Consider the following 22,705-nt stretch of genomic DNA (forward strand, 5'->3'; position numbering starts at 1 on the left):
TTTGCAAAGAGTCAATATTCTAAGTTTTATTCTTTTCAGAACCTCTGCAATTCGCCCTGGCATGCTGTCAATTAACTTGTGGGCCATGCCTTGACTGATGGCAACTCATTCTTGCATAATCAATGTTAGATGTCAGTCAGTTTTGTTTATCAACACACCTCTTGAGGATTGACCGCAATTTGTCAATGGGATTAATGTCTGAGGAGTTTCCTAGCCATGGACCCAAAATGTAGACGTCTGTGTCAATGAGCCTCTTAGTTATCCTTATATATAGCTTTATGGCAAGGTCCTCCATCATGCAGGAAGAGGGATTGTCCATCATCAAAGTGTTTCTGGGTGGTTGGGAGAAGTTACTTTCAGAGGATGTTTTGATCACATTCTTTATTTATGACTGTGTTTTTAGGCAAAATTGTGAGTGAGCCCAGTCCCTTGGCTGAGAAGCAACCCCACACAACGCTCACCTTTTCTTCTCTTGACAAGCCTCTTTCCAGATGCCCCAAACATTCAGAAAGGGGATTCATCAGAGAAAATGACCTTACCCTAGTGCTCAGCAGTCCAATCTCTGAACCTTTTGCTGAATTTTTTCTTTGAGAAAAATGCCTTCTTTGCTGCTTTTTTTGACACCAGGCCATCCTCCAAAAATCTTTGCCTGACTGTGCGTGCAAATGCACTCACACCAACTTATTGCCATTCCTGAGCAAGATCTGGTGGTGAGTCAATCCCACAGCAGAATGAACTTTAGGAGATGGTCCTGGCGTTTTCTTGGGTGCCCTGAAGCCTTTTTCACAGCAATTGAACCTCTCTACTTGAAGTTCTTGATGATCCGATAAATGTTTGATTTAGGTACAATGTTACTAGCAGCAATATCTTTGCCTGTAAAGTCCTTTTTGTGGATCGCAATGAAGACTGCATGTGTTTTCTTGGTAATCAGAGGAAGAACAAAGATTTCCAAAACCACTCATTTTAAAGCTTTTATTCTATCTCAATCAGCAAGACATGAAGTGATCTCAAGACTTGTCCTCAACACTCTCACCTGTGTTAACGATATATATATATATATATATATATATATATATATATATATATATATATATATATCGTTAACACATGCACACACACACACACACACACAGTGGTTCCTCTACTTACCAACATCTCCACAAAAACATTAGGTTACGAAACCCGTCTTCGGAAAAATATTGTTTTCTGTTATGAAGGAAAATTTAGGATATGATACGGCCCTCAAATTCCACTGAATGTAAACATACTTGCATCATCCTGTATCTTGGTTTGAAAGTGCCGCTGTTGAGCGACTCTCCCATTGGCTATCGGCTAGCATCTTCCTGGCATTCGATTAGCTCAATCTTTACCCATGTTGGTTTCGTTTCCCTTCAACACTCGAGTGTCACCAAATTAATTCTCACACAATGCCGCACATTGAGAAAGGACTAAGTACAACTTTATTGTTAGTTTATCCATCGTCACCATAGGCTCCAAGAACTGATGGCTATTTGGAAGTGAGAAGAGAGTTGTTTAGTTTATACAAAGAAAGCAAGAGGTAATTGACGATATGCTGTATCTTGGTTTGAAAGTGCCGCTGTTGAGCGACTCTCCCATTGGCTATCGGCTAGCATCTTCCTGGCATTCCATTACCTCAATCTTTACCCATGTTGGTTTCATTTCCCTTCAACACTCGAGTGTCACCAAATTAATTCTCACACAATACCGCACATTGAGAAAAGACTAAGTACAACTTTATTGTGAGTTTATCCATCTTCACCATAGGCTCCAAGAAACTGATGGCTATTTGGAAGTGAGAAGAGAGTTGTTTAGTTTATACAAAGAAAGCAAGAGGTAATTGACAATATGAAAAAGGCATGCGGTTGACTATCGTCAAAGAATATGGCCGAAACCCTTCTACCATCAGCAGGATATTAGAGCAGAATGTGGTCCTAAAAACTGCGACTCCTTTCGAAGGGGTCTCTGTCATTTTGAAGAGGTTGTCACCGAACAATGAAAGGAGAGGCTGTTGGTCCCTTGGATAAAGGAAAAGGTAAAAGCTGGAGACACAGTGACAGAGGTTATGATTTGCGAAAAAGCAACCGCCATATTTAATGATCTCGTAAGAAGGACGGGTTTGAAAGAACTAAGGAACAGTGGCCACACTGTGTGTTTAATGCAATACATGGGTGGTTTGAAAAATTCAAGAGTAGGACTGGAATTCACTTTATTGTTCGGCATGGTGAGGCATCGAGTAAAGATCAGAAGGCGGCAGTAAAATTTGTTTGAACGTTCGAGCAGTTGGTATTGGAAGAAGTCTACGTTGCACAACAAGTTTTCAATTTGTGACAGGACTGGCCTATTTTGGAAAAAGATGCCTCGTCGTACATTTATAAAAACAGAGAAGAAACTGCCTGGTCACAAGCCCATGAAGGACCGCCTGATGCTTGCCCTTTTTGCCAATCCCCATGGGGATCGTAAAATTAGGCTTATGCTGGTGTATCCATCCATCCATCCATCCATCCATCCATCCATCCATTCATCCATCCATTTTCTTACCCGCTTATCCTCACGAAGGTCACGGGAGTGCTGGAGCCTGTCCCAGCTGTCAACGGGCAGGAGGCAAGGTACACCCTGAACTGGTTGCCAGCCAATCGCAGAGCACATTGAGACAAACAGGCGCCCTCGCAATCACTTCCATGGGCAATGGATGGATCTGTTGACCAATCAGTTAGGGTCATTTTCTGAACTCCGCCCATGCTACCTGAAGCCACGATCTTTTATACACAAAGAGAGCACGTGTTTATTTAAGCCTCTGAATTGCGAGTGTATAGTCCTGCTTATATCCGATTCTGAAATATGGTGCCTTGATGTGGCTGGGGAACGTGTATTGGAGATGAGCGCTATCCAGAGAGATTACTGGGAAGACATTTGATGCGCTTTCCCACCCCAAAGTGTAATTTAGATAAATGCAAATGGTAGATTAAGGCTTGTGGCCAACCTCACGACCAGCTGAACGTATTGAAGATGAATCTGCACAAAGCCATCTGTTCCAAGGTAAGTTATTGAATGAGTCGTCCTACACTGATCGAGGAAGGAGGAAGCTCTACCAGAGCTGGGCGAAACTCAAAGCTTCCAGCCACACTTCGGCTCTGCTCTCAAGCGTTCTTATCCATGATTAAACAAATCAAATAATTACAAATATTTTTGGCCTACATTTACATGTACAATGCGTACGTTGAGACCGATTGAGGACACGCATTCTGCCATAATTTATGTAAATGAATTATCCACTATGAACGTAGATCTCATTTCGAATCGGCATGTTTATGTAGCGTAAAAATACAAACTTAACCTGCTTTGCATGAACAATAGGCATCAGAAATCTTATCGCATTCGAAGTCCATGGACATTGCAGAAACTGGTGTTCCCAAACCTTGACATTATGAATATAACCCTGTTGAAAGTAATTTAAGCCTTTCTGTAAACTCTTTGTCTATATTTCTGATGCCATGGGCAGAAAGGAAACAGAAATACTATCGGGCATTCGCTCTAATAAATCGCTCATAACATGGTTCGGCTACACTGTGTCCGCCATTTTGATCAGTAGCTTGGGGTGCATAACAACAGTAAGTAGGTGTGGCTTAGGTGCCCTCTGCAGATCTATCCATTTTGTGGGTCCAATTAATGCATGTTTTTGGGATATGGGAGGAAACCGGAGGGCCCAGAGAAAACCCACGTAGGCATGGGGAGATCATGCAAACTCCACACAGGCAGGTCCGGTATTGAACCCGGGACCTCAGAACTGTGAGGCCAACGCTTTCCAGCTCCTCCACCGTGCTGCCACCCTGTTGGTGTACCACTCCTAAAATACTCGAGCATTCAAAACACACAAAATCCTGAAAGAGGAACTTCTGGTGATGTGGAGGGACAATGCCAAGGTCTGTGTCACTTTTTTTTTTTTTCGAGTGGGTGAATTTTGTTTTTAGCCGTGCTGTGAAGACGTTCCTACAGGAGAACAATCTCTCCCTCAAGTTCCCCCTCATTCTGGACAATGCCTGCCCCCGCCCCTCACACCCGGCCTTGAAGATTATATTCTGGAGTTCTCCTTCATTAAGGTGCTCTTCCTCCCACCTGACATCACCCCTCTCCTCGAGCCCATGGACTAACAAGTAATTTCAAACTTCAAGAAACTATACGAAATGCCTGTTCAAGAGGTGTTTCAACATCACCAAAAATACACAGCTTACCCTTCGTGAGTTTTGGAAGCAGCACTTGGACATTGTTGTTTGCCTCAACTTAAGTGACATGGCTTCGCGGGTGGTTAACAGACATACCCTTAATGCGGCTTGGAGAAAGGTGTGGCCTCATAATGCTCCCGCACAAGAGTTTGTTGGGTTTGAAGGGGAGGTGGAGGTTGAGTGTGAACGTCAACCTTATGTTGACACAATTGTTTTTCTGGGAACGGCCATGGGTCTTGAGGTTGATGAGGAAATCAACAAGTTAGTTCAGGAGCACCACAAGGAGCTTTTGACGAAAAAGCTGAAGGTGATGCAGCACACGCCAGTGGAGGAGCAGTTCAGTGAGGATGACGTAGAGGAGGAGGCAGCCATTATTCCGTTAATACATTTAAAAGAAGTGTTGATGAAATTGACATGAGATTTCCGAACTCATTAAAAAGTATAATTTGGAATACTGTTCAGTAGTTGGGCTATCAGTCACTTCGATGACGTTTGCCTTGTATATTTTCGAAAGATTATTAAAAGTCGTCAAAGTCATATATATATATATATATATATATATATATATAGAGTGAGTATATTGGTAGAAGGATGCTGAGGATGGAGCTGCCAGGCAAAAGAGCGAGAGGAAGACCAAAGAGAAGGTTTATGGATGTGGTGAGGGAAGACATGAGGGCAGTTGGGGTTAGAGAGGAAGATGCAGGAGATAGGCTAAGATGGCAAAAGATGACACGCTGTGGCGACCCCTAACGGGACAAGCCGAAAGGAAAAGAAAAGTCATATATATGTCCTTGTATCGGTTCTTTACAAACAACCACTGCTAGTAGTGAAACTGAATTGAAGCACTTCTCACCCTTTTGTTCGCATCGTCACCCAACTCCAAAGGTTAATGAACATCCATTTATCCATTTTCTGAGCCGTTTATCCTCACAAGGGTCACAGGACTTTTGGAGCCTATAACAGCTGTCATTGGGCAGGAGGCAGGGTACACCCTGAGTGGGTTGCCAGCCAATCGCAGGGCACATGGAGACAGACAACAATCGCATTCACATTCACACCGAGGGGAAATTTAGATTCTCCAATTAATGCATGTTTTTGTGATGTGGGAGGAAATCCGAGTGCCCGGGGAAAACCCACGCAGAACATGCAAACTCCACAAAGACGGGGGCGGTGTTTGAACCCCGGTCCTCAGCACTGTGAGGCCAGTGCTCTTCAGCTGCCCCACCATACCACCGGTAAATGAGTGCAGTTTTTTAAAAAAACTATTCTTTACATTACATACATTGAATGCATGTTTTTTTTTGGGGGGGGGGCTTGGAATAGATTTGGCTATTTACATGTAAAAAGCGCTTCTACATATGAAAAATCACGTTACGAAAGTGATTCCGGAGCAAATTAATTTTGTAAGTTGAGGTACCACTGTATATGCATATATCCTACGGAAATTTCTTTCTGCTTTGGCTGCTCCTTGTGAGTAAACTGGTACAGTTGTCTTTAGAATCTACAGTGTGAAGAAGGGTGCCTTCTCCATGTTTCATCTAATTTCACAGATGTTCAATAGGATTTGGCCAGGGCCCACAATATAATTTGGAGTTCTCAAATGTTTTGTTTTAAGTCGTATTTTGCTGTGTACTTTGAGTTTTCATCCTATTGGAGGATCTGACATCAAGCCCAAGCTTTTTGATGACACTGGGCAGCAGATTCAGCTCCACAATACGTTGGTCATCTGCATCAGATTCAAGACATCGTGTGCCTATTGCCACAATGGAGGCCCAGTATGTAAGCGAGCGGTCTCCTTGCATCACCGTAGGTACAGTGTTCCTTTATGTTTTCTGTTTACAGATACAACAATGAACCATATAAGTATTTCCATCTATCCATCTATTTTCTGATCCACATATCCTCACAAGGGGTTGCAGAAGTGCTGGAGCCTTTCCCAGCTGGCATTGGACAGGAGGCGGGGTACACCCTGAAGTGATTGCCAGCCAATCGCAGAGCACATGGAGACAGACAACTGTCGCGTTCACAATCACACCTAAGCGAAATTTGGAATGTCCAATTAATGAATGCTTTTTGGGATGTGGGAGGAAACCTGGAGAAAACCCACGCAGCTTCCTGTAGTTTTTTTTCAGTCAATTAATTTTTAAAAATTTTATTGCAAACCCCACGTATATAATATATTATTACTCTTTTCAAGTTATCGACATATTTTTCTTTCATTCTCACAATGCCATTGTCAATATTACACAACTCCCTCCATGAAATTAATTTGACATTGACATTCAGATCAAAAAACAAACAAACAAGAACAGACATTCTGTTAATTGGAACTATTCCTTATAAGATTCACAGATGTCATCTAGAACAGATAAGAGTGTGTCAATGCCCCACATTATGTTACGCTTGTACAGAGTGCCCTTACTTGTTTGCGGTTCCAGTTATAGACCTGTGCAATGAAAACTGTGCAAAGGGAGCAGTTTAAAGTGATGAATCGTCTGATTGTCTACACAATATATTACGAATACTAATACTGATTGAACCACCTGGATGTGAGGGTGTGTCACAACAACGCCACAAGGCAGAAAATAGGCTCTGGAGCTATCCCAGCAGTCTTTCGCCGAGAGGTGGTTTACACAGGGCAGCCATTTAATCGCGGGGCACATACAGAATAAACAACCATTTGCACTTACATTTACATATATGACCAATTTAAAGTATTTACTGAACTTAATATGAGGTCTAACGTTTCTTGTAGTTGTTAACCAGGTTTGCACACACTGCAGGAGGGATTTCGGGCCACTCCTCCACACAGATCTTCTCTAGATCAGACAGGTTTCTGGGCTGTAACTGAGAAACACGGAGTTTCTGCCCCCTCCAAAGATTTTCTATTGGGTTTAGCTCTGAAGACTGGCTAGGCCACACCAGAACCTTGATATGTTTCTTATGGAGCCAATTCTTGGTTTTTCTGGCTGTGGGTTTCGGGTCATCGTCATGTTGAAAGACCCAGCCACGACCCGTCTTCAATGCTCTGACTGAGCGAAAGAGGTTGTTCCCCAAAATCTCACAATACATGGGCGCGGTCATCCTCTCCTTAATACAGTGCAATCGTCCTGTCCCATGTGCAGAAAAAAACACCCAAAGCATGATGCTACCACGCCCATGCTTCACAGTAGGGATGGTGTTCTCAATGTCAAATTAATTTCATGAATGGAACTCATCATTCATCTTACTCCAAAAAATGGATTGTGGAATTCTGACCATAAAGTTTTGGTGTCATCTCACCACAAAACCTTCTCCCATGACTCCTCTCTATCATCCAAATGGTCATTGGCAAACTTAAGACGGGCCTTGACATGTGCTGGTTTAAGCAGGGGAACCTTCTGTGCTATGCATGATTTCAAACCCTGAAGTCTTAGTGTATTACCAACAGTCACCTGGGAAACGGTGGTCCTAGTTTTTTTCAGTTCACTGACCAAGTCCCGTCATGTAGTCCTGGGCTGATTCCTCACCTTTCTAAGGATCATTGAGACCCCACGAGGTGATATCTTCCATGGGGTTCCACTCCGATTCTGCTTGAGCGTCATATTTAGCTTCTTCCATTTTGTAATGATTGCTCCAACAGTGGACCTTTTTTCACCAAGCTGCTTGGCAATTTCCCCGTAGCCCTTTCCAGCCATGTGGAGTTGTACAATTTTGTCTCTTGTGTCTTTGGACAGCTCTTTGGTATTGGCCATGTTACAAGTTTGAGTCTTACTGATTGTATGGGGTGGACAGGTGTTTTTATGCAGCTAACAACCTCACACAGGTGCATCTGATTCAGGATAATACATTGAGTGGTGGTGGATTTTTAAAGGCAGACTAACAGGTCTTTCAGGGTCAGAATTCTCGCTGATAGACAAGTGTTCAAATACTTATTTGCAGCTGTATCACACAAATAACTAATTAAAAAAATCATACATTGTGATTTCATGGTTTTTCTTTTTAGATAATCTCTCTCACAGTGCACCTTCAATGAAAATTCCAGACCCCTCCATTAAGTGGGAGAACTTGCAATATCGCAGGGTGTTAAAATACTTATTTTCTTCACTGTATTATATATGTACACACTGTACATACACACGCACACACAGGGCTGTACGTTGGCGTAGCTGTAGACCATTGGCCTCACATTTCTGAGGACTGGGGTTCAAATCCTGGCCCCACCTGTCTGGAGTTTACATGCTCTCTCCATGTTTCCTCCCACATCAGAAAAACATGTATTAATTTGAAATAAAATTTCCCCTAGGTATGATTGTAAGTGCGGCTGTTGTCTGTCTACACGTGCCCTGCAATTGGTTGGCAGCCAGTTCCGGGTGTACCTTGCCTCGTGCGGGATTGGCTCCAGCATTCCCATGACTCTCGTCAGGATTAGTTTCTCAGAAAATGAATGGATAAATAGATTTCAGCAAGGAAATTATTACAAGATTATTGGCAGATCTTTGTGGAACGTCTTAGCTACATGATTTATTGATTACCGCTCTACCTTGTGAGGCATTTGTGAGATTTCTAGCCAGTGATAGTGTTTCAGACCTTGATCTGATCGGCAATTTCGATTACTCATATGAGAACAGTTGAAACAAAATTTAACTTTGGTGTCTGTACCTGCTGAAACCTTGTATCAAGTGAGAGAAGCGTTACCTTGAAGTAATTCAGTAAGAAGCAAAAAATTTTTTGCAGTTTTGAACCATGCTCTTTATTTTTTTATTTTTAATCTTGTGTGTCACTGATATCGCTATACCTGGAATTAAATTAGTTCATTTTCACTTTGAGTACAGAAATGGACAAGTGTGACTTTTTTTCTAGAGTTAATTATTTGAAATTAAGATTTTAAAATCTCAGACATAAACTTAACATCCTTATTGTTTATCCTGATTTGAAAATAAATTAATGGCATCATTACATTTCTTCACTCCTTCCAGAAAGATAATGGATTCAGGACAGCTTGACTTCTATCAACACACAACATTGTGTACAAACACTTGCCGTAGCACCAAGTTTGACCTGTTAATCAACAACACACGGTTCCCACCAGACAGCAGTGGACTCTCATCTTTGTCTTTTCAAGGTGAGCATATGGTACAATTGGAAAAAAAAATTTCAGTACTTTTATTTTTAGTACACAAAACTATCTTGTGCCTACTAAATAATTTTTGCTTTAATCAGTATCTGCAGTTGAAGTACTAACACTGCAAAGTATACACCATACACACTACTCTACTGTGATGATGACAACTAAATAAATTAGTACCATCACTCCACGTAGGTGGGTTTTCACATGGTAGCTGGTCCAATCTTCTCTATTGTTACTATGGCATTTATCATTTTCATGCAGTTGCAGCTCTTTCTTCTTCTTGCTTTGAACTTGATAACTTGAGACTTTCCACACTACCTAACAAGTAGATAGCATCTCATCAAATTTTACAATCTGAAGGGATGAAGCAAATAACTGCATATCCATATCATCAGTTTACCTCGAGGAGCTGAGGGTCCTTCTACTCGCAGACATGGATACGTGATCTATACTGGTTATAGTATTCGCCTGTACCAAGACTAAACATTCTCAAATTGTAGACACAATAGAAGAGCTTCTTGAGTGAACTTTACAAACACTGTTATAAACCATCTCTCTTCTGACCATTAGCTAGGGTGATGAATAACCATAGGTCAGGTCTCCAGATTCCATTCCATTCCATTTTTCAAACCACTTATCCTCAAGGGTCGCGGGAACGCCAGAACCTATCACAGCCAACTTCAGGCAAAAGGTGGACGACACCCTGAACTGGTCCCCAGTCAGTCGCAGGGCACATATCCATCACTGAGTGGGAATCGATCCAATGCTGCCTGCACCAAAGTCGGGCTCAAAATTTTTATTAATGTATTTATTTTTATGGGCAGCACATTGGGCCCTAAATTAATATTTTAGGGGCTCAAACAGAAAAGTGTACTGTAAAATGACTCCCTATGGAGCAACTCAGGCAGACATCTGCGAGGAGAGTACCAGTGGCAAAGCAGGAACCAAAAAGGAGCAGGTGACAACTATAGACAAAGCACCGCCGAGGCAGGAGCGAGAGGGTGCTGGTCGAGTACTGCCAGGGCGTAGTCAAGAGGCGGCGGCTGCTCCTGCTGCTGTTCAAGTACCATCAAAGCATGGTTGAGACGTGGCGGCTGCTCCTGCTGGTCGAGCACCACCGAGGCATGGTCGAGAGGCAGCAGCTGCTGCAGCTTGGGTTTTTGTTGAGCAACAAGAGAAATAACTGGTAGTACAAGTGATAGTCAGGGGATTGAACCCGCTTTCTCTCATTGTTGCCAGTAATTCAACGCCACGTAGAGGCAATTCCTGAAGTTTGAGTGCTGCTGCTGTTGAAAGGTGGCGGCTACTGCTGCTACTGGACAAAAACCGCCACGGCATGGTAAAGAGGCAGCAGCTGCTGGTAGTTAAGCACCGCCGAGAGGTGGTCGAGAGGCACCGGGTGCTGTTGAGCAATGAGAGAAATACCAGATAGTTTAGTTGGTGGTTGTTGGCTCTAACACATCCGGTAGTTCAGGTGTGGTTGTCCATTTCTCCCAAATGGCCAACGTCATAGCCGGTTCTTTTACAATCGTATCTGGAGGAGGTGGTTCCACTGGTGGTCTATGGATACGGGGGCAATCGTAGATGATATGCTCCAGTCTCTTCCCCCAGGCCGCATTTTCTGAAGATGGTGTGCACTGCCCTGCCGATCTTGGCCAACCATTACTTCAGGCCGGGGTGATGACCACACCGGAGCCAACTCAATGTCACGTGGTCTTTGCATCCGTAGATAATTGGTGGGTTAGGGTTAGGGTGGTCAACTTCGATTTGGTTCGTCCAGCTTTTGCCTGGGTCTCTGCTAGCTCGTTCCCTACTAGACCCCAATCACTAGGGCACCAAGTGAAGGTAACCTGGCACCCATGCTCCGTGAGCTCTGACAGGAGTATGAGGATATTTCGTACGTCGTTGTTTTTGAGGGGATTCAACGGGTACATTGTCTATCTACTAGAAGGGGGCAGAAAAGGCTGTCACTGACCACTCAGGGTTTCAGGTTGGTTTCGTTGTCCAAAATGATTTTCAAGGCCTTGACCATTGCTGTGATCTCAGCCAGGAAGGAGGAACACCATCAGCCTGTTGGAATGGCGCATGAGCGGAGGACTTGAGGGTCACTTGGATGGCCGGCAGTGACGACGATTCCACCACCGCCTGTTGCGGTACCACTCATTGCTGATCTGTCTGTGTAGACGACCACAAGCATCAGTAGACCGCAACTGTGCCAGATGCGGCAAAATATTCAGGCTCAACCTATACAGGTTAACCTGTGATTCCTGCAAACTGTCCTTCCATCTTGGCTGCACACATCTGACACAAAACATGCGAGAGCAGGCCATACTGCCTCAGACCGCAGCGAATTGACGACCCAGAAGACGATACACAACCACCCAACGACACCAACCAAGATGACGATGGGGACAGACATCGAGCAGTACCATGTTCCTGGGGTACACAAATCATCTGATGCAATGCCCCCAGAGCCGTGTGTGCCACATTGTGGTGCAGCCTACCACCTCGCCTGTACCGACCTACCCCAATTCCAAAGAGAGGTGGTCAGAGATGGATGCTGTGAGTGGAGATGCTGTCCTAATGAAAGTATGGAAACCAGTGCTCCGCCCTTGCTACCAAGCTCCTCCAGCAACAATTAAGACTCAACCGATGACCAACCAGTTGAGCACCTGAGAGAACATTCTCAAGTAAAGCTTGATGCCCCTTGGTGCACGGAGTGGAAGGGATGCGTTCATCGTAGTTCCAGATGTTTTACATGTAGCCAATGCAAAAGCCCCTACCACATCCAATGCATGACGACGATTAGAAGTCAAACAAAGGTGCTCCTTTAAACGCCAAGGTGGTGTTTCCCTCGGTGCCAGTCGTCAGGAGTTCGGAAGGGTGCTGATGCCCAACAACCACCTAGCCTCGACAAGACTTCGGCCGGATCACTCACCCATGAATCAAGGGCTTGCAATAGAATACCAATGGGATGTACAGAGAGCTACTGCTGTTGCTACTGATCGAGCGCCGCGGGGCATGATCCAGAGGCGGCAGGTGCTCCTGCTGATCAAGTGCAGCCTAGGCGTTGTCGAGAAGCGGAAGCTGGTCCTGCTGCTGGTCGAATGCCGCCTAGGTGTGGGTGAGAGGCAGCGGCTCCTCCTGGTGCTGGTGAAGCACCAACGACGCATGGGTGAGAGGTGGCTCAGGGGCGAGCGCCACCGAGGCGTGGACGGGAGGCGACTGTGGGTCAAGCACTGCTGAGGCGTGGACGAGCGGCTGTTGGGCGTCAGGCTCTCCTGAGACATGAGCAAGAGGCGGCTGGAGGTCAGGCTCCACCGAGACGTGAGTTAGAGGTCACTGGGTTTCAGGCTCTGCCAAGACATGTGCAAGAGGCAACTCGGGGTCAACGGGTGCCTCCTCAGCCTGCTGCCATAGAGGCTTGGTAGGAATGGATATAAAAGGGGAAGAGTGCACAGGGACTCAGGAAGGTGAACTATGAAAAATGGGTGATGTAGAACGCGATGACTTACTGCCGGTTTTTGCTTGCCGTGGCTTGGGTGGAGTGAGGGAGGAGAAATAAAGCTGTACTCTACTTGGAAGACTCTGCTGGCTACCATGCAGCAGTCCCGAATAAATGGCCAAATGGATGCCCTCGAAAAGGTCAGAGGAAGAGGACTTGGGGTTAGGTACACGGGGGCTCGAGACGGGGAGAGGTGATGCAAATTGACTTTAAAAAAGCCAGACTGGCGACGTCACGTTTTTCCCGCTGGGTCCTGTGTTGGTCAGTTTGTTCTGTCAGGAACATGGGATAAGGGGTTTGACCAAGATGCAGGACTCCAAGGCATGGACATGATTCTGAGGGTTGTTTTATTCCAGGGAGAGGTATTTCGCAGGTTCGCACTCCAAAAAAGGCAAAGGCACAAAAACATGTAGCAAAAGGCAAGGTCCAAAAATGTGAAAACGAGGTCTGATGACTACTAGGCAAAAAACGACCAGAACTCTGGCCGTGACAACGAGGCAAATACGCAACAAGAAACGCACATACTCAAGCAGACTAATGCAGTCGCAAACAATAAACTGGCAACTAACAATACAACTCAAGGCTTACAGTAATTGTATGGAACAATTAGTGACAATGAGGCAAAGGAAACAAACTGTTGCTGGAGGCAGCCGCATAGAGGGCAGTGGCCTGGCCACACTCCTTACAAATTGGGACTTAGTTAATGAAGAATTAATGAACAGATGAAAAACAGAATGTCTGTATTTAAATCTAATCCCTAAATAGAAATCAATTAACTGTAACAAATTCACCTCTTGAAACACGACTTAATTTTTTTTAAATCAGGAAAAAAAAATTAAAATTAGGATTTTTTTTTTTTTTTAAATATCTCATTCATTTTGGGTACGAGAATTCTGAGTTACAGTGCCTTGTGAAATTATTCGGCCCCCTTGAACTTTTGAACCTTTCACTACATTTGAACCTTCAAACATAAAGATATAAAAATACATTTTTTCAAGAACCAACAGCAAGTGGGACACAATCGTGAAATGGAATGAAATTTATTGGATTTTTTATACTTTTTTTAACAGATAAAAACCTGAAAAGTGGGGTGTGCAATATTATTCGGCCCCTTTACTTTCAGTGTAGCAAACTCACTCGAGAGGTTCAGTGAGGATCTCTTAATGATAGAATGTTGACTGATGATGAGAATCTTCTGCACAAGGGGTTGACATCGAACCAGACTGATGAAATGCCTGTTCATGAGAAAGGGACACATATCTTTCCGACAGCAGAGAGAATACAGTGAAGAAAATAAGTACAGTATTTGAACATCCAGCTATATTGCAACATCTCCCACTTAGAAATCATGGAGGGGTCTGAAATTTTCATCGTAGGTGCATGTCCACTGTGAGAGAGATAATCTAAAAAGAAAAATCCAGAAATCACAATGTATGATTTTTTTTCATGATTTATTTGTGTGATACAGTCTGCTCTTTCTACCTTTGTCTTCAAAACATCTAAACATAGCTATGTGTTTGATAAACTAATTTCTAAGTTTATCCAACCTAGTCACTCTTCGAGTGAGCCTCAACATCTTAATTTGCGCCATCTCCAGCGGTGCTTCTTGTCTCCTCAGTGTGACTGCCTCTAATTACAGCTAGCCTCACATCACAGCTGGTCTCACCACTGTCTTATTAACGTTGCCTTTATCCCAGCAGAGAATCTTCTGTCACATAACACACATGACACCTTCCTCCACCCATTCCAACTTCCTTGGATCCGTTTCTTCAATTACTTACCACACTCAGCATTGCTGCGGATTCTTCACCCCACGTATTTAAAGTTCTCCATCATTGCTATCTCTTCTCTCTGTAACTTTATTCTTCCCTCTCTACCCCTCTCATTCATGCACATGTATTCTCTTATATCTTAATTCTGCCCCTGAATGGTGCATACCTCTACCTTTCTAGCTTTTCTTCCACCTGCCCCTTGCTTTCACTGCAGATCACAATGTCATCTGCAAACATCATGGTCGACGGGGATTCCACCCTAACTTCATCTGTTAGCCATCAATCACCACTGCAAACAGGAACAGGCTAAGGGCTGATCCCTGATCCAGTCCCAGCTCCCCCTTAAACTCCTCTGTCACACCTCACCAGTGTTCTGCTACCCTCATATATGTCTTAATTTTATTATTTTTTAATCTTCTTCAAACATACGTCTTTCCCGCTCCAGATTTCCACATGCCGTACCATGGTGCCTCCCTGTGTACGTTGTCACAGGCTTTCTCTAGCTAAACAAAACACAATATAGCTCCTCTGGACTTTTCCATCAACATCATCTATCCATTTTGTAAGCCGCTTATCCTCACAAGGGTCGCAGGAGTGCTGGAGCCTATCCCAGCTGTCGACAGGCAGGAGGCGGGGTTCACCCTGAACTGGCTGCCAGGCAATCGCAGGGCTCATGGAGACAGACAACACTCACAATCACACCTTAGGGCAATTTAGAGTGTCCAATTAATGGTGCATGTTTTTGGCATGTGGGAGGAAACAGTAGTGCCCGGAGAAAACCCACGCAGGCACGGGGAGAACAAGCGAACTCCACACAGGCGGGTTGAACCCGGGTCCCCAGAACTGTGAGGTCAACGCTTTACAGATGCTGCACCGTGCCATCTCCATCAACATACTTAACACAAACAACGCATCTGTGGAACTCTTTCTAGGCATGAAACGTGATTGTCTCTCGCAAATACTCACTTCTGTCTTTTTTTATCATTATCCTCAAGGTCTATAATGCATCCGCGGTACTTTTTCTAGGCATGAGATTGTACCATTACATGCAAATACTTCTGTCCTGAGTCTAGCCTCCACTTCTCTTTCCCAGAACTTATTGTGTGGCTCATCAGATTCATTCCTTTATCGTTCACACAGCTTTGCACATCACCCAAATTCTTAAAGATGGGCACCAACAGACTTTTCCTCCATTCCTCAAGGATATTTTCACCCATCAGAATTCTGTTGAACAAGCTGGTCTAAAACTCCACAGCCACCTGTCGTAAATGCTTCCATAACTCCACAGGAATGTCATCAGGATCAACTGTCTTCACATTGTTCATCATTTTTAATGCCTTTCTAAATTCCCACCTACAAATCATTGCCACCTCCTGATTCACCACGGTTGCTTATTCTATTCTTCCTTCTCTCTCGTTTTCGTCATTCATCAAATCTTCAAAGTATTCTTTACATCTGTCCAACATACCAATGGCTATACTCAACACATTTCCATCTCCATCCATAATCACCCTAACTTGTTGCACATCCTTCCCTTCTTAATTCCGGCCAACCTGGTTAGATCCTTTTCTGCTATTTCAGTGTCCAACCTGGCATACATATCACAAGCCTCTTTTTTGGCGTTTCCCACCACTACTTTTGACTTATGTCATATCTCATTGTATTCCCTTTCCTCTCCTCGGCCCTGCCAGTGTCCTACTTCTTTCTTGCGAACCTCTTCACATGTATAACTTCCTGTTCTCAGCGGTCTAACCACCACGTCTCCTTCTCTCCTTTCCTACAAGAAGATATACCAAGTATTCTCCTGCCTCTCTTTCACCTTGACTGTTATGTTTCTGTCTTCCGGAAGCTCCTCCTGTCCACCAAGAGCCTGTCTCACGTCTTCCCAAAAAGTCGTACAACATTTCCTTTCTCAGCTTCCCCCTCATGGTCCTGCTTTGCTTTTGTGTTCTTAAGCTTCCCGCCCACCACCAGTAATCTTGCACACCACCATCCAATGCTGTCCACTGTAACTCTCCTCTATCAGTACCTTACATTTTGTAACTTGTTTCAGGTTACACCGTGAAGATCTAATCCACGTGTGTGCTGCTCCCTCTGCTCTTGTAGGCCATCCCATGTTTCTGAATCTCCTGGAAAAAAAGGTTTTCTGCACAGCCGTTTTATTCCTTTTTGTAAAGTCTGCCACCATCTGTTCCTCCAAGTTCCTTTCCTGGATGTCCTACTTACCCATTACGTCATCACCCATATTTATATTCACCACTGGGTCTTTTACAATCGATACCATTTATGATTTACTCTCTGTCTACATCCCTCGTCGAGCCTTCACCTTATTGTGGTGGAGGGGTTTGTTTGTCCCGATGATCCTTGGATCTAAGTTGTCTGGGGGCTTCATGCCCCTGGTAGGGTCACCCAGGCAAAAAAGGTCCTAGGTGAGGGAACAGACAAGTACGACTCCAAAACCCCAATGGCAAGGACAAAAATTGGATCTTGGTTTCCCTTGCCCGGACGCGGGTCTTCAAGGCCCCCCTCTGGAGCCAAGCCCGGAGGTGGGGCTCGAAGCCGAGTGCCTGGTAGCCCGGACTGCACCCATGGGGCTCGGCCGGGAACAGACCGAAAGGGTAACATGGGTCCCCCTCCCCATGGGCTCACCACCTAGCGTTTGGGTGCGATTTTAGCCAAGTGGTGGCCAAAGGCCTTGGCGATCCGGTCCCCGGCTACAGAAACTAGCTCTAGGAACTTGGACTGTTACCTCTTTGGCAGTGAGGGATGCCGTCAAGCTGAAGAAGTGGTCCTATTGCGCATTATTGGCCTGTGGAACTCCCGAGGCAGCTGATAGGTACCGCCTGCCCAAGCGGAATACCCCTTCGGTGGTCCGTCCGTCTGTCCATTCATCCATCCATCCATTTATCCGTCCATTATCTACCGCTTTTCCGGGTCGGGTCGCGGTGGAAGTTGCTTCAGCAGGGATACCCAGACTTCCGTTTCCTCAGCCACTTCTTCCAGCTCTTCCGGAGGGATCCCGAGGCGTTCCCAAGCAAGCCGAGAGACATTGTCTTTACAGTGTGTCCTGGGTCGTCCTCGGGGTCTCTTTCCGGTGGGACATGCCCGGAACACCTCACTCGGGAGGCGTACAGGAGGCATACGAATCAGATGCCTCGGCCACCTCATCCGGCTCCTCTCAATGCGGAGGAGTAGCGGCTCAACACTGAGCCCCTCCCAGATGACCAAGCTTCTCACCCTATCTCTCAGGGAGACACCCTGCAGAGGAAACTCTTTTCGGCCGCTTGTATCCGGGATCTTGTTCTTTCGGTCACGACCCACAGCTCAAGCCCAAAGGTGAGGGTAGCAATGTAGATCGTAGATGGTAAATTGAGAGCTTCGCCTTTTGACTTAGCTCCCTCTTTACCACATCGGACCGATACAAAGTCTGCATCACTGCAGACGCTGCACCGATCCATCTTTTGATCCATGGCCTCACCAAACTCCTCCCCCATTTGCCTCAGCGATAAAGCCGCATTCCGCTTGGCCAGCGGATACCTATCAGCTGCCTCGGTAGTCCCGCAGGCCAGAAATGCCTGATAGGACTCCTCCTTCAGCTTGACAGTCTCCCTCACTGTTGGTGTCCACCAACGTGTTCGTGGGTTGCTGCCACGACAGGCACCAACCACCTTTCGGCCACATCTCCGGTCGGCCGCATCTGCAATGGAAGCGTGGAACGTCGTCCACTCGTATTCAATGCCCCTCGCCTCCTCCGGGACGTGAGCAAAGTTCTTTTGGAAGTGGGAATTGAAATTCCTTCTGACAGGGCAATCTGGCAGCTGTTCCCAGCAGACCCTCGCAATACGTTTGGGCCTGCCACGTCGGACTGGCATTTTCCCCCACCATCAGAGCCAGCTCACCACCACGTGGTGATCAGTTGACAGCTCCGCCCCTCTCTTCACCCGAGTGTCCAAGACATGCGTTCGCAAGTCCGATGACACGACCACAAAGTCGATCATCGAACTGCGACCTAGGGAGTCCTGGTGCCAAGTAGACATGTGAACACCCTTATGCCTGAACATTGTGTTTGTTATGGACAATCCATGATGAGCACAGAAGTCCAATCATAGCACTCCCTCTAAGGACTCCAAAAAGGGTGGGTACCCTGCATTTATGTTTAGTGCATAAGCACAAACAACAGTCAGGACACGCCCCCCTACCTGCAGGCGAGGGAGGCTACCCTCTCATCCTTTGGGGTAAACCCCAGAGCCGGGGGGTAATTAGTATACCCACACCTGCTCGGTGTCTCTCCCCGTAGACAACTCCAGAGTGGAACAGAGTCCAACCCCTCTCAACAGGAATGGTGCCAGAGACCAAATGGTGCGTATAGGCGAGTCCGACTATATCTAGTCGGAACTTCTTGACCTCGCACACCAATTCGGGCTTCTTCCCTGCCAAAGAGGCCACATTCCATGTCCCTAAAGCTACTTTCTGTACCTGGGGATAAGATTGCCTTTGGCCACCGCCCAGCTCAAATTGCACCCGACCCCTACGGCCGCGTCCAATTTTTTTTTTTTTTTAGGCACGCCGTCACACGATCAACCAAAACTGCCTCAAGATCGACGCATTGAGAACCCGTGGTGTAACTGAATTTCCGTTGACCTGGCTCATTATGTTGATAAGTTTCAACATAAATGTGCTCGCAGTACGTGAAGAAGCTCTGAACATGTGCTTTTGGCATCACTTCCGGACATGTTCAGTACGGTTAACTTGCATTTCCTGTTTCCCGGTGAAGACTGATTGTGTAGGAGCAGGCTTGTTGAGTTAACAATGTTTATGATTTTTTTTTTAACCCACAATGATATCCATGTCTGATATTTTTTTTCTTTTTTTTGGTTTAAAACTGACTTTATTGCTCACAGAATATCTTTAGCAATGCGTGTTGAAAGATAAATGATGCTCCCAAACAGTTTTAAGGTTAATGTTATGTTGCCTCCTTTATTTAAAATACAGCATTAGCTTTTTGTGCACTGCATTGTCTGTGCTTTCATCCTTGAATTGAATTTTAACATTAGACACTATCTCATCCTGTACTTTGGCTTGAGACCAGACCTGTTTTACTCCTAAAAGCAAAAATCTGGTCTAGTTTCACCACACTTTCTTCTAGTATTGACACACCCCGACATTCATTAAAGCAACAGCACTTTTTTTTACTGTTACCTTTATTATCGAGAGTAATTACAAGCAGCATGCTCTACGTAGCCTAGACTGTGTGGGTGGATGGTCTTTGTAATTATAAGTGTACCCCTTTAAAGCCGCAGAGTCAGACAAGCAGGAGACCTGTGCTACCGTGTTTAAAAAAAAAAAAAAAAAAAAACAAGGCTGTGGTTCACTGCGCTGAGAATGTCACTGTATTCCTACTCGTAACAAATTTTACGTGCGTGATTTTTCGTGCTCGACTGTACAGATTTGCGAGTGACAAATGTGAGTGACTGTGGCTGGTTCTCACAACATGACAATGACCTAAAGCACACAGCGAGGAAAACCAAGTAGTGGCTCCGTAAGAAGTATACCTGGGTTCTGGCATGGCCTAGCCAGTCTCCAGACCTAAACCCAATAGACAATCTTTGGAGGGAGCTGAAACTCAGCGACAGCCCAGAAACCTATCTGATCTAGAGAAGATCTCTGTGAGGAAGTGGGCCAAAATCCCTCCTGCAGTGTGCAAATCTGGTGAACAACTACAGGAAACTGTTAACGCCTGTAATTGCAAACAAAGGCTACTGTTCCAAATATTAACATTGTTTTTCTCAGGTGTTCAAATATTTATGTGCAGCTGTATCACACAAATAAATCGTTAAAAAATCAAGTCCTCAAAGGGTGGGTAGGGTGGTGCCAAGAATCCGTTCAGCAATTTTGATTGTTGGAGTCGAAGTTTGTTCTTTTTTTGTGGCAGCCCGAAATCAGACTTTGCTGGAGCTACATAGTACTTTTTTGTTTAGCACTGTATTGAACTGTCTCAGCAGCTCTCGTGGCAGGCTGAGCTTCCTCAGAAGCCGCAAGAAGTGCATCCTTTGCTGGGCTTTTTTGACAATGGAGATACTTTTTGTCTCCCACTTCAAGTCCCGTGAGACTGTAATCCCCAAGAATTTGAAGTTCTTGATCTTTGACACAGAACAGTTAGTCAGTGTGAGGGTCATCTGTGGTGAAGGATGCCTCCTGAAGTCCACAATTATTTCTACAGTCTTTAGTGTGTTCAGCTCCACATTGTGTTGGCGACACCAAATCTCCAGCCTCTCCAATTCCTGTCGATACGCAGACTTGTCACCGTCTTTGATGACCCCGATCACTGTGGTGTTATCTTTGAACTTCAGGGGTTTGACAGCTGGCTGCCTTGAAGCATAAATCGTTCGTGTAGAGCGAGAAGAGCAGCGGGGAGAGGAAACAACCTTGGAGTTCCCCGGTGCTGACGGTGATTGTTGATAAGGTGTTCTCCAGCCTAAACTGCTGTGTCCTGCCCATCAGGAAGTTATAGATCCACTTGCAGATGGGAGGCGAGGACAAGATTATTAGGTTCAGGGGGCAATTACTTTTTCACACAGGGTCGGAAAGATTTGGATATTTTATGTGACTTCATACATTTATTTGTCATTTGACAACTACATTTTGTATTTTCTTGGGTTGTCTCTGAGTGATATTAAAATTGGTTTGATTATGTGAAACGTTTCAAAATCTGAGGTAGAAGCCCTAAAGAACAAATCATAAAAACTCTTCTTGTGATTTTTAGCTGTACTTGTGCCTGGACAGGGGAAATAGGTCCAATTTGAATTTTAATACAATTTGAACATGTTTTCTTGTTAACACACTATTGCAGGTCAGGAATCTTTTGGTCATGGCAAGACAGTAGGAGACAATACAACAGAGAGACCAAAAGAAAAGACGGACTGGAGCTCAAGGTCTCCTAAATCAGTAAACAAGGAATCTCATGATATATCAGGTACCTAAAATCCACTGTGTATCAGTCATTTCAAAATACCTAACATATTTCAAAGAAACTAAATGTGATGTACGACTGCACTGCTTCCATATCTCCAGCGGATACGCTAAATTTCTGGAAAGGAATTGCTGATGTGGGTTTGCTGGGTGAAGTAGTAACCAAAATCAGTACTGAGCTCCTGGATCTGATGAAAAGCTTGCATTTACTGAAGGAATCCGTTGTATTGCAGAACACAGGTATGGAGATGTGTACTTGTTGCAAGACATGATGATCGCTAGAAGAAGCACTTGGAATCAGCAATGGTTTCTGTGTTTACAAAAAGCTAGAATTGTTTATCCTCTCTCTCTGACCAATTCATCACAATTCCTCTCCGGTAGAAGTTGCAGTGCTAAGTAACCTTGGCCAGGTGTTTGGACTGCTCAACTCTGTCAAGAAGATGCTGATAAAGAGGAGGCAGCAAACTGATCCCAGCCAGGAGCAAATACTTAGCATTCTTTGCAGTGAGTATTGTCCACATAGAAACACAAGGGTTTGCAAAGGTATTCCCATACAATGTGCTGTTAAGAAATGTTGAACACATTGCATCTTAACATTCAATCATCCATCCATTCACCCATCCATTATCTGAGGAGGTTTGTCTCATAGGGGTCACAGGAGTGTCTTAACATTAATTTTTCTCACAGGACCCACCCCCTGTGAAAAACATCAGTCGATCTGTGTGGTAGGGAGGGGAGAAAATTAACAATTTAGGACAATATGACAGCCAGCAGTAGTTATCAATTTAGTTATTTATTAAATGTATTCACTTATTACTTTCTGACCTGTCCTGTTTCGCTGTACAGCCATGCAGAGTGGTGGATGTACAGTGCCTTGTGAAAGCCCCCTTGAACTTTTCAAACTTACGCTACATTTCAGGTTTCAAACAAAGGTATAATTTTTTTTTGTCAAGAATCAACAACAAGTGGGAGAAGTAGAAGGAAATTTATTGGATATTTTAAACTTTTTTTAACAAATAAAACCTGAAAAGTGGGGCGTGCGATATTATTCGGCCCCATTGCATTAATACCTTGTAGTGCCACCTTTTGCTGCAATCACAGCTGCAAG

General features: G+C 44.7%; 1 protein-coding gene across 5 annotated transcripts in view; it reads left to right on the forward strand.

The window, feature by feature from the left end:
• gmeb1 (glucocorticoid modulatory element binding protein 1) overlaps positions 1-22,705 on the forward strand; it is an 86,904-nt gene that overhangs the window by 42,533 nt on the left and 21,666 nt on the right. For all 5 annotated transcript variants that reach the window (XM_061846687.1, XM_061846442.1, XM_061846600.1 and 2 more), the window contains 4 exons: positions 9,200-9,345; positions 21,479-21,601; positions 21,700-21,837; positions 21,979-22,101. In XM_061846687.1, the coding sequence (XP_061702671.1) occupies positions 9,200-9,345; positions 21,479-21,601; positions 21,700-21,837; positions 21,979-22,101 (530 nt within the window). The remainder of the gene's footprint in view (positions 1-9,199; positions 9,346-21,478; positions 21,602-21,699; positions 21,838-21,978; positions 22,102-22,705) is intronic.

Source organism: Syngnathoides biaculeatus, chromosome 1 (assembly GCF_019802595.1).
Source record: "Syngnathoides biaculeatus isolate LvHL_M chromosome 1, ASM1980259v1, whole genome shotgun sequence".
Taxonomy (NCBI): Eukaryota; Metazoa; Chordata; class Actinopteri; order Syngnathiformes; family Syngnathidae; genus Syngnathoides; species Syngnathoides biaculeatus.